This window comes from Corapipo altera, unplaced genomic scaffold (genome assembly GCF_003945725.1).
Source record: "Corapipo altera isolate COAL_440 unplaced genomic scaffold, ASM394572v1 275, whole genome shotgun sequence".
Lineage (NCBI taxonomy): Eukaryota > Metazoa > Chordata > Aves > Passeriformes > Pipridae > Corapipo > Corapipo altera.
Window position 1 is genome coordinate 548,368 of NW_020885001.1, and position 12,407 is coordinate 560,774.

The 12,407-nt window shown below is 52.9% G+C and overlaps 1 protein-coding gene across 2 annotated transcripts; it reads right to left on the reverse strand.

Annotated features, from left to right (window-relative positions):
- Positions 1 to 439: 439 nt before the first annotated feature.
- Positions 440 to 12,373, reverse strand: RAB11FIP1 (RAB11 family interacting protein 1). 2 transcript variants are annotated; one of them, XM_027667131.1, is made up of 6 exons: positions 12,290 to 12,373; positions 9,002 to 9,441; positions 7,987 to 8,794; positions 4,818 to 4,976; positions 3,663 to 3,768; positions 440 to 2,691 (listed from the first exon to the last, which is right to left on the reverse strand). In XM_027667131.1, exons 2-6 carry the CDS (start codon positions 9,366 to 9,368, stop codon positions 2,473 to 2,475), a joined length of 1,659 nt encoding a protein of 552 aa, XP_027522932.1. In that variant the 5' UTR covers positions 9,369 to 9,441; positions 12,290 to 12,373; the 3' UTR covers positions 440 to 2,472. The 2 variants fall into 2 exon arrangements, with proteins under 2 accessions (XP_027522932.1, XP_027522933.1); XM_027667132.1 differs by lacking the exon at positions 4,818 to 4,976.
- Between the last annotated feature and the right edge of the window lie 34 nt (positions 12,374 to 12,407).

Here is a 12,407-nt window from a genome sequence, read left to right on the forward strand (position 1 = left end):
GGGATGCTCGGACGGACCATCCGCGCCTTCCCCGCGGGACGCTCGGGGCGATAACAGCGCTCAGGGCTGCGGGTTGAGGCTCTAAGCGGCCCCCCGGGCAGCGGGAGGCTGATTTCCTCAATTCCCGCTCCTTCCAGCGCCGCCGCAATCCGGGGCCGTTGTTGCCGCCGGGGAGCGGGGACATCTCACCTCTCACGCGGTCGTTTGGTTCTGCTCTGCAGGAACTCTCGGCCCTGTAGGTGCGGGCGAGCCCGTCCATCAGGTTTCCCCACCCTGTTTGCCAGGAGCTTCTTCCTGCACGGAACAAAACCTGCCCCGAAATACCTGGAGGATGAGCAGAGCCGGTCACAAGGGGAGGACGAGGCTTTTCTGAATCTGCTCTTTTCATAATGTGTTTCTAATGCTTAAAGACAACAGGTGGGAACAGGTACCCAGAACGGTGGGTTTAAGGCGTTTTTTATTTTTAGTGTTCCATGAAAACCAAAAAGGTGTTTAAAAACAAAACCGTACCTGGGCTAAAAAGCAGAGAGTACAAACTGGGGGGGAAATACATTCAGATCCTTCAATAATAATAAAACAATATATTTGATTCTTAAGGCCCTTAAAGGAAATAAAATGCCAGTCCCCGCACACCAAAGGAAGGTTTTTAAGAAGTGTTGTCAATAAAAACAAGGTCCAAGGCACAAACGGCTCTCCTTTGTGACCCAGATCAGAAAAGCCAAGGAATAAAAGCCTAAAATCCAAATCTGTCAGTGAGGCACAGGATCCTCTTTTCCAGAGATCCACCGAGGCACAAGGAGGAAACAAATCAATCCTTCATCTTCCTCCCTCGAGAAGGCACAAGAAGCAGCAGCAGTTTCAGCAAGGCCAACCAGCACCACTCAGGATTAAACCACCCCCGCCTGCATTTGGGACCCTTCATTCACAGCAGAGGGTACAAGAGAACAGAGAGAGAACCCCCCTCGCTGCAGACACTGCTCAAATAACACCAAAATGAGGAAAAAGAAGTACCTGAAGTCTTGGAAGACTCTTGAATTTAAGGCTTGTTTCAGGTCGAGCTCCCCCTAAGGGGCAGCTCTGCCAGAGAAGCTCCAGACTTTGGTAGTAGGTCAGTTTAGAGGAATAAAAATGTCATTAACAGCATTTTTTTGATTTTCCTAATAAATGTTTACATCTCCAGGCAAATATATTAAACTGCTCTTTGCTACAAAAATACAGTATTTGAGATCTCCAGTGTTTTCCAGTGGTTTCTGACAATTGTAGGCAGACTGCTCACAGGGTGAGAGTCCAGCCAGCTGGTCCAGTCCCTCAGTAAAGTGCTTTGCTGTAGAAAAAGTGAGTTAGAAACTCACCCGTGAGCCAGGGGTGAGAGCCAATAACCCAACAACTTCCAAAGGTGGGAGTGTTTACTTCCACAGAATTAAGGTTGGAAAGCTTTAAGCTTTGGTCCTCATGAAGCTTTGGTCCTCTGCTCCCCACTCTGTATTCCAACTTCCTTCTAAGCCCTTTATGGACTCTCCCAGCCCTGGTAAATCCCAGAGGTGCAAAGAGGCATCTGATCTTTCTTTTTTTTTTTTTTGATCTTTGACAAGAGCTCGCTAAAAAAAAAATAAAAAATAAAAAGTCACATTTAGTTTTCAGAGGAGGAGGAGGAGGAGGTTGTGGTGGCTGCTCAGCAGCACTGAGCTGCTCCTGCTGTGGGGTGGGGAGGAGAACAGCCCTGTCTCCACTGATTGTCCAGCAAAACCACCACTCCTCAGCTCCACAGGATTCCTCCCCCTCTGAGCAGCAAGGTACCTTTGGTCCAAATCCATTGTTGCCATTCCTATGGTAGAGATGTACCGTGAACATCAACGTCTCCTACACCAAAAAACCTGCAAAACTCCCCTTGGAGAACTCTTTGGAACAACATCCACTTGAACTGAGATTTGCTTCTTCCTTTCTAATCTTTTAACTTAGGTTCCACTTTCAGGGCATTAATTTCTTTTAAATTACAGCCCAGGTCTGAAGCTGGGACATCTTTGGACTTCTCCAGTGTAGTTATTATTTTAAAAACAATCAAATCTCCAAGCTCTACTGTACAAGGCTCCATATTGCACTACAACTTCAGATATGGAAAGAAGAGTAACTGATCTATCAGAGCTGCTACAAAACAAAACCATTAAAAAAACCAATCTTCCTAAAGGATCGTCAGTGCCTTGCTGGGGAAGCAAAACACATCAAAAACCCTCCTCCCTTCCATCACTACCAGCCTTTGGATTAATGCCTGATCTTCCCAGACAATGGGAAGAAAACAAATAATAAATATGATAAGGTGACTCCATTACAAGAGCTGATGGAACTACTAATCAACCCGAGAGTTGCTCAAGGAAGAAACAGGAAAAAGGTCATTTTCCAGGGGCGGCACCACCGGCTCCACACCGGCTCCTCCGGTGGGAACTCAGCCCTTCTTCTCCAGCATGCCCAGACCCTTCACATCTTCCCAGCTTTTTTGTTCCCAGACATGGAAACACGGAGGATGTTGGGGGTTTCTTCCATGACCCTGACGAGCAGGTTGTCGATGTAGTCCTCGAGCTCCCGCACCTGGACGTCCTTCCTGGTAATCGTGTCCTTCTGCTTCAGCACCAGCTGGATCAGCTCGTCGTGTGTCAGCTGGGCATAGGCGTGGGCAGGGTCTGAGGGCTCGTATTTCTTGGGGAGAGAAGGAAGGCAGGGTCAGTCCAGACACACGGGCATTCCAAACCAGCAACAGAACACACCCGGGACCGGCCTGGGGAACTCAAAGCACCAGCAAAGGAGTTTACAAATGGCACTGGCAGAGCCACAGCTGCTCTGTGCTCCACACCTTCCAAAAAGCATCAAGCCCCTGCATAATGTCAGTTCTGCAACTCAACCCTCCTGCAGTTTATGCTGGAGGAATAAGGAATGTCATGGATGTGTGGAAGTTACAGCCATGCCCTGCCGACCACCATCGTTCACAGACGAGCACTGGGACAGCTGTTGCTTAAACAAACCAGAGACTGGGAAAGGCAAATTCAGCTTAAACAGCAAGAAACACCCCTCCAGGCCTTTGGTGTTTCCTCCTATTTCTCTGAAAAGTCTGTTTTTAATGCTCAAGCAACTTGGCAGGTACTGGGCAGCTCCTGCCAACTCCTCCAGCTCCCAGAACACTGCCCAGGCAGGGAATGTGAGCACAACAGGCTCCCATGGTGCCTCACACACGATTTAAGTGGAATCGAGAGCATTACAACAAGTTTTCAACTCACTCAGAACAGCAGCGTGTCAGTTTGAATCACTTCATTCACATCCTCTCCCCTCACACCAGAAGGAGGCACTGCTGTTATTTCAGTTCTAACTTCTCATGTTCCCCAAAATACCCTCAGAGACAATAACAGGGCCCAGGGTTTTCCCTGCTGACCCAGGAATGCTCCCAGCTGTTCAGATCAACTCTACTCTAGATCAGTCTGCAAGAGAATAAATATTTAAAGACTGTCCCCACCTCTGGGGGCTGACCAAAGGCAAGTTCACACCCAACAGTCTAATAACCAGAGTTCCTTTTCTGCCCAGGATATGAGATGTGAGCCCAGGCCAATTATCTGGAATACACAAACTCCTCAATCAAACCAAAGCTTAAGCAGTGAAAGTGCCACTTCCCTCCATACCTTCACACTCATTTCCAGCAGTTTTTCGTTCATGGTGCTGATGACATTCAGGTTTTTACTCTGAGACTTGTTTGCCATGGCATTCATTGGCTTCACAGGATGGAGTCTGCAACAGGAAAAAAGGGTTTCTGTTGTTTAGGCAGGACATGTAACACCAGCATGACACAGATCTCCTGACTCAAAACAAATACAGCAGGAAATGGGGGAAGATTCCTACCCTTCTCTGTCACCTGAGAGAAGAGGTTCAGCTTCAGCAGACAAGGCATTTCTAAGCTATAGGGATTTTGTAGGTATTCTCCAGTTCTCTGTGATCTTTACTGATTTAAGGCATTGGAGATAAAGCAGGAGCAGCAGGAAGGGAAATACATCCCGAGTGTGTCATGGAAGAAAAGCCAGGATGGGCTACACGAGGAGGCAGAACACAGGGCAGCTTCTCTGATCTCAGGTATTTCAGCCTGACCTTCCTCACCAGAACATATTTGTGGTTCTTGCAACATAATCAAATACTTCCACTATCCTGGGACAGGCGTGTTAGGCCTTTTCCAACCTGAGCTGGCACCACGAGCTGCCAAGAAGTGCTGTCGTTATGTGCCTGAGCAAGATTTGTATCATCAGTTTTAACACAGGAAGCAAATTTTACTTCTATCTCAGCCAGTGCTGGCCCAGAGGTGTCCTGGACCCCAGGGAGGTGAAGCCCCCCACGGCTGACAGGTCAGGGGCACAGCAGGAGCTGCACCACTTGCTGTGATCACTCTGAGGAGCTCCATTCAGCCAGGAAATGAAGCATCGTGGTTTATCAGGGTGACCATTCTCCCATGTCTGAAAAAGGGCCCAATTGCAGCCCATTTCCCCAATTGGATGAAATGACCCTATTCACCCACTGTACTTTCCCTAATGGTTTCCCTGAGAGCTCTGATGAGTGGCTGGTCCCCTCTGGGCACCCTCAGGAGCTGCACAGATCCTTCTGGAGCCAGCAATGACCCCACAGCACCCAGGCCCTGACAAATCCAGGCCCCAGAGGAAGTCAGGGCTGCCTGATGCCAAGTCACTGCAAAGAGCAGCAGCAGATCCAGCAGCTGGAGGGACAGGTCTGGAAGCAAAAGCCCAGCTCACACCTACACAGAGATACCTGCTGTGACCCCCACGTGGTCTCACCTGTGCTTGGGAGACACGGTTTCACCACCCTGCGGGGTTTGGTTAGGGAACGTTTCAGAGGGTGAAACCCGTGCCTGGAGAAGCTTCTTCTTGCCCGAATTTCCCGCTTTATCTGCGAAGCCCTCGGCTGTTGGCTTTTTCGGAGACTCTGCTCTACGACTTGGGGTGTCAGAGAGAAGGGAGTGAGAGGAAGAGGAGAGGTGGCAAGGACTCGAGAGGGAGGAAGAGGAAGCAGAAGGCTGAGAGAGGTCACGCTCTGCAGGCTCCTCAACACCCGCACTGGTTTCCAGCTCCTGTTTCTCAAAATGACTGTTGCACTCCCCGGAATGAGACGTCACACCTAAGCCTGAGTCAGCTCCCTGGATACTGACCCTGGGAGCACCCATTCCAGCAGGCAGCATGGGTGATCTGCCTGGCTTACAAGCACCAGGAACACCTCCTTCTCCTCCTCCTCCTCCCGGAGCAGCCAGGGTCGTGGGGGCTGCAGCCGAGCTCTCAGAGAGCTCTCCATGCAAAGGTGCCAGACCTGGGGGCTGCTCTCCAGGCCCTGAAACACCTTCATCACCTGCAGTGAGCCCACGGCCCTCCTGGCAGTCCCCCAGCAGCTCATCATCGGAGCCTCCCTCCAGGATCACTGGCAAACTGGCCACTTTGGAGCCACGGTCTCCAGGAACGGGAATGGCAGCCCTGAGACTTGTGAGACTGGCAGATAAATCATCCTCACCTTCGTTTTTTAAAGGCCTGTCACCTCCAGGTGTCACTGGAGGAGGGACAGTCTCAGAGGAGCCACTTTGGGGGAGGCACCCACGAGCAGCTGAGGCTTCACCAGCAGGTAAAAGGAGCCCAGGTGTGGATTTTACACCATCACCTGAAGAAGGAGCATCACCCTTTAACTCAGCCTGGGAAACCAATGGGCCCTTCCTCAGTGCCACAGCCCTCCGTGGGGCTGGCTTTGGTGGGACAAGGACCTCACTGCCATCCCTCTCTGCATCTGCTTCCCGAGGGGACACCGAGCAGGCTCCTAGGGCTGCTCTGACCTGGGGAAGTGAGTCGATTTTAGCCAGTGGAGCTGCCTGGAGCTCTAAGGGGGGTGCACACTCTGCCCATTGCTCTCCAGCACAGACCTCCTGCTCCTCCCCGGGCTCACTCCCAGCTCTGGTCTCTGGCACGAGGCTGTAACCAGACTTGGAGAGAGATGCACAACCTGTGTCACCCCTTGTGCAGGGCTCAGTGTTTGCACCAGTGACCTCCACGGTGGGCTCCCTGTTCTGGAGGGGGCCTGTGCTGTCACTGCAGAGCTCTGCTGATGGGCAGTGCCCTGCTCCCAGCTCACCACCAAACCCTGCCTGCCCCCCTGCTGCCCCTGGACCCAACCTGCCAGAGGAATCAGAGCGCTCCTCTCCACCTTCCTGCCCACCCAAACCTCCACCACCTGCTGTAACACCCTGGGATCTACCCAGGACAAAGGACACGGATTTCCCACCGCCCAGCTGAGAGCTTTCCAAAGAATCCTCAGGGTGAAGCTGGGGAGAATCCCAGTGCTGCTTCTGAGCCAGCCCAGGAGGGTCAGAAGGGGGATCAGACAAGGTGCCAAGAGGGTCTGGCACAGCTGTGACATCTCTAGTTACAGCCACATCTGCAGAGCCCCCTGAAGCATCGTGACCAGGGTGTCCTGCTGAGGAACAGTCCTCACCACGAGGGAGGCAGGAAGGGGAAGAACCAGCAACACTCTGGAAACCTGGCACACCTGCCTGCCCCCCACGCTTGGACACGAAGGGATTATTGTCATTGAAGTGACAACCAGAGGGGAGGGAAGGTGTGGTGGGGAGAGAGAGACCCCGGGGAGCCCCCACAGCAGAGCTCTCAGGACCCTGCCCCCAGTCAGCAGCAAAGGGATTATTACCCCTGGCAGAGACCTGCCCAGGAAGAGGTGCTTTGGGAACAGAGGCTGGAAGACGATGGGATGAAGGGAAAGGGGCAATCTCATCGGGATCCAGGGCTGTGGATGCCCTGTCCCACTCGGGAGTAAAGGGGTTCTTGCCATTCCAAAGCTCTGCAGCAAAAGCAGGAGAAGTGAGAGAGGCAGAAGAACTAGTGATGTTTTCAGAGTCTGGCACTTGGACTTTCTGCCCCGTTTTAGAAACAAAAGGATTATTGGCACTGCTGATACGGTGCACAGAAAGAAACGCAGGCAGGGGGTCAGGTGCAAGAGTAGGAAGCGTGGCTTTGGGTTCCTCCTCTGGAGACAGGCCCAGTCTGCAAAAAGGGACAAAAAACTCGCATGTCACTTGCAGATGCAACACGAGGCAGGAATGGACAAGCTTTAGCACCAGACTCCATTAGCTCCTGCTACTGGGGATGAATTATATTTGCAAGAGACCTCAGAGCCTGTCTGAGAGACTTTATATCCTTCACTGCATCTTTACAAAGGATTTTATGTCATTTATGTCAGAACTCTTCTGCTGCAGAGCTTGTTTTTGTTGCTTTAAGCACCATCTCTTTGCACCCCAAGCAGGTTTATTAGTACATAAAACACTTTGTAGGCAAGAAATTTAAACGTGAGAAGCACTGAAAATGAGGAGTTAGGGATACACACAAACCACAGCCTTATTAGTAGGGCATACCTACAGATATATATAAAACCCCAGACACACACAGTTTATATATATCTGCATATGAAGGATAGAGGAGCAGAATTTCCGAAAAAGCCTTGGTGTACAAACCCACACAAAATCCCTTCGTGTTGCTGTGAATGATGCCAAAAGCAGAAGGGCTCCAAGATTAACCTTTGGAAGACCACAGCCAAGTAGAGAAGAGGAAAGCACAGATGTTAGAACAGGCCTTTCTGACCCCGGGGAGGTTCCAGTCGCATAGCTCAGGCAGAGTTAGTTTTTGCAGGAGAGCCAGTGAGAAAAATCACCCCTGCAGTACCTACCCAGGTGCCTGCACTCAGAGAACCACTGCTCTGGCATCACTTACAAGGAGCATTCCTATATCCATCTTTTCTTTGTACCCACAAAGAGCCTGGGAGTTATTGGCCACCAAAGTGCCCAACGCCAGCATAAATCCTGCGGGTGCTCCAGAGCCCTGGTGTGGCAGGACACAGCCCACATCACCACCCTGCCACCACCACTGCCCATCCCAATTCCCATCAGCAGCTGGGACTCACCTGGGCTTCACTGTGGGCTTCACAGCCTTGGTCTTGGCTGGGGCAGCAGCTTTTTCAGGTTTCTGTTCCTCCTCACCAGGGCCGAGCGGCCGCTTGTTTGCAAAGGTGTCTTCTGTGCTCTGAGTGTCTCCTGATGGGTCCCCTCTGCCCAGCTCTGCTGGGGGTTCAAGACATTTGGCCTCCTCTTCACTGTTCTCTTCTGGAATTTTGTTCTCCTCGCTCTGCAGGGTCCTGTCGGGAATACTGTCAGCATCTCCCATCTTCCCCACTTCTTTCTTCCCGGTGACCAGGGAGAGCAGGGCAGACTTTTTGTGGTCTGGTTTTTTGGGCTCCCTCACAGCCTCGGTGCTCGGGGGAACGCTGGTGTCCAGGGGCTCCTCGCTGCTCAGCAGTTTGTACGACGGCAGAGTCATGGATTTGAAGGTCTCCAAGGACGTGGGCCCAGAGAAAGCCTGACTAGGAGAGGTTCTTCCTGTCTCTTCAGGTGGTTTGCTGGACCTGGAGGACAGGTTTTCCTCTGAAGCAAAGAGCTGCTTCCTCCTGAAGTTGAGAGGAGAGGGAGAGGAGGCTGGAGTGTTGTCCTTCGTCGTGGTCTCTTCCATATAAACGTGACTGCCGTTGATACACAGGCTAGACTTGGAAACGGGATCGCTTTTGGATTTCAGGCCACTGAACAAAGAGAGCCCTTCCTTCTTGGTGTGGTTACTGGTTCCTTGGGTTAGCTGCCTGCTGTCCAAAAGGGCTGTTTTACGAGATTTAAACAGAGGAGAAGGAGCTGGCTTCTCTTCCAGGGCATTTCCAAGGGCTCCTGGAAAAAAAAAAAATCAAACAGGGAGAAATTCAAGACACAAGAAAAACTTTTCCTCTGGCACTTGCTACTGACAACCTCAGTGCCAGGAGGGGCTTTCCATGGATTTTTTTCAGAAAGAAGAGTTTAACTAGTGCTGTGGAAAGCGTAAACAACCCTTTGGAGAAAGGCTTTGTGCTCACCAGTGCAGCGAGTGCCAATACTCACGTTCTGAGGTCGGAGAGGTCTCAGACTCCTCCTCATCCCACTGGGGCTGGAAGTCGCTGGGCCGAAGCCGAACCTTCTGGGTGACGGGCTGCTGCGTGGGCAGGACTGACATGGACTGGGACAGGGTCTTCTGCAGCCCAGGTTTGGAGAACAGCGCTTTGAACTTGGATTTCTTCTTTTCCTTCTCGACCGCCTCGTCCTCGCTGTCGGCGGGGGAGTGGGTCGTGCTGGGAACGATCGCCGACGCCGTGTCCGAGAGGCCGCTGCTCCTCTTGCCCTTGAGCTTGTCTTTGAGCTTCCCAAAGGGAGAGCGAGGCTTGTCCTTCATGGACAGGTCAAACATGCTGGCTGTCATGCTGCTCCTCATGAACTGGATGTCCACCTCGATCTCCCCCCTCTCCTTTTCCTTCTTCCCCGGTTTGGAGCGAAGCTTGTACCACCTGCAGCAACAAGGAGGCTTCTTTTACAACCAGTTCCCAAGGCACGGGTAATTGAGAACACAGAGGTTGCTTATGTTTGAAAAATCAAATCAGCCTCCAGTGTAGGAAAAGAAAAGCCTTTAATCTTATGAGGACGTCACAGTCACGGCCCCAGGTGCCAAGGAAAACATTCCTTATCGTAAACAGAAAGTTATTAGTGAGGTTTGGTTTGAAACCCAGATCAGGAGGGGTTAAAAAGAAGGAGGAAAAACAGAAACACAACATGGAATTCCTGTATTTCAGCTCAGCCACTCTCCTCTGCCCTTTCATATCTCCTCCTGACACTCACAGAGGCCACGGCTTTGAAGTGGGAGCCGAGCGAGACGCGGCACCAAGAGCTGCACACGCGTCCCACGCCCTCATACCTTTCATTCCAGCTCCCTAATGCCTCTTAAGCCAAGGAACCTCTAATCAGCAGGAGAGAGCCAACCCCAGCCCTGCAGACCGCTGGGGATTTCCACCCACCTCCCCCAGCTCGTGACTGAGCAGGGAGCACCAGGAAGGACATCGCTCAGACAGAGCCACATCCCTTCCCAAACCCTGGCTCCAGAACATGGAGCTCCATGTGGTGAGTGCTCAGGGCATCCCAAACCACAATCCCACCATCCATACGCCCTCAACCACCACTCAGTGACTCTCAAACCACATGTGGGCCAGGAAAGAGAATTATCAGTGCTGCACACCACTGTGGTTTTGTCTGTTGCTGGAGCCGCAGAATTCCCAACTCCACAGAACCCACGGGAAAGGCTGCCTGGAAAACGCTGGTTTCTTGCTCCTCACCAGATGGAACAGGAAAATTACGGAAGGAAACAGAGCATGCAAATGTGCCTCACCATCAAATTTGCACTTCAACTTCTGAAGGTGCACTGGAAGCAACAAGAAAGAGAACAGGAAAAGGCAATTTGCCCCAGAGGAAATTCAAAAGTAATGAGGATTACTGAGGGAGATGGATTCAGCAATCTGCTACACTTCAGAGGGATATACAGAAGAAATTCTTCCCTGTGAAGGTGGCGAGGCCCTGGCACAGGTTGCCCAGAGAAGCTGTGGATGCCCCATCCCTGGAAGGCCAGGTTGGATGGGGCTCGGAGCACCGTGGGCTAGTGGAAGGTGTCCCTGCCCATGACAGGGTGAGCTTTAAGGTCCCTTCCAACCCAAACCATCCTGTGATTCCATAATTCTAAATGAACCCTTGAGCTACAGTCTGGAGTTACAAGGTACCAAGAGAAGGGATTTTATCAGGAGACTGAGGCTTTGCCCAGCCCCTGAGGCTGCAGCCTGGGAATCACAGATCCTTTGCCTTTAATACGAGCCAGCACTGGGCACTTTTGTTCCAAACCCGTGGTTTCTAGGAGCATCCTGTGCTCGCAGGGCTTCGGTGCCACAATTGATCCCGTGTGCTCCCTGCCCGGGAGCAAACGACGTGTTCAGCAAAGGCAGCTCAGCCCCAACCAAACACGGCCTCACTGGAAGGAAATCACGGACTGACAACCCCCCTAACCACAAAAAAACCCTCATTAATGGCATTTTTCACGTTCATGAGCACCTGCAGATCAACGTGCATTTATGCTCCCTTTGCAGCCACACATCGCCGTGGCAGCCAGGACAAAACAGGCTTCAAACAGGAAACTGAGGGCTGGAAACAACCGAAAATATCGGGAAATTTCCCCAGGAGCACCGAAGTCGTGTTTTCTTTTCTCCTCCCCCTCAATTTTCCTTTGCCCAGACAGACACAAAGGCACCCGCCAGGGGCCGAGGCGCTGGCCCCGGGCTCTGCTGACCGAGGGCACCGCAGTGTAAACACAGCAGTGCCTGACACAGCCTTAATGAACCCGCGGCCTAATTAAGCCTTGACAAGGGGTGGCAGCTCCTGGCCCTGCTCAGGTGAGCCAGAGGAGGAAGGTGACTCACCAGCCACATTACAAGGCTGCTGACTCCCAGTAAAACCCTCCCAGGCACCACCCCTGGATTTCACCGCCCCACTGTTTATGTTCAAAGCAGCGAGTGTGACACAGAGCTGGAGCTGGGCATTAACGACCCCGGCTCGGTGTCCTGCTGACAGCAGCGAGGGCAGCCCATGGAACATGGAAATATCCACCCTGGCATGTGCTAAGTGTTTATTAGGGGAAATAAATAAAGAGCTGTGCTCGTTCCCCGCTGCAGGGAGGCGGCATTCCGAGGACACCAGGTTTCGGGAGCCAGCCTGGCTGTTCCCTGTGGACAGTGGCACTACACACACACAGAAACAGTGAAAAATCAAACCCAAGCACCAGGCAGGACTGCCTGCAAAAGCTCTGGCCACATTTCCCCGGGGCCCCTGGCCTCTTCCAGGAGCTATCGGGGGCTCACCCACACTGGGGGAGACCCTGCCCCGAGGGGTCACCCCGTGGGCACTCATGGGGCTTGAGGGGTCCCTGTGGGGCATGCGTGTCTCCCAAGAGAACCTCAGTCCCCTAAGGGGCATAAGGGTTCCCCCCCAGACCCACACATGCCTGTAGTGTACAGAGGTTTCCATGAGGAAAAGGGACATCCCATGGGGAACTGGGGTTGACCCTTGAGGAGCAGACAGGGCCCCCTCAACTTCCTCCCTGAATCCTGTGGGGCACAGAGTCCCCTCTTCATCCCTCTCCCCAGCTCCCATGGAACACAGAAACCCCTGCACCCCTCTTCCTGGCCCCTCCCCAGCCTCTGTAGGACACAGAGGGTCCCCCCATTCTTCTCCCCAGCCCCTGTGGTGCCCAGAGTCCCCCCTCCCCCCCCCCCCCCCCCCCCCCTGCCCCCCTGTCCCACCCGCTGTCCCCCCCCGTCCCACCTGGTGTGCCGCCGCCCTCCGTCGTCCCTCAGCGCCGCCAGATCCACCTCCGCCCGGCCCAGGAACTTGTCTGCGCCGGTGAGGGCGCGGTGCAGGACGGTGAGGCGGAGCGCGGGCC

Excerpts from the sequence above, each read along its gene's own strand:
- RAB11FIP1 (XM_027667131.1), bottom strand. The coding sequence starts at position 9,368 with ATGAGGAGCAGCATGACAGCCAGCATGTTTGACCTGTCCATGAAGGAC. Across the intron at positions 3,769-4,817 it reads ACCGTGTCTCCCAAGCACAG|ACTCCATCCTGTGAAGCCAA; the intron begins GTGAGACCACGT and ends TTCCTGTTGCAG. Across the intron at positions 2,692-3,662 it reads TGCTGGAAATGAGTGTGAAG|AAATACGAGCCCTCAGACCC; the intron begins GTATGGAGGGAA and ends TCTCTCCCCAAG.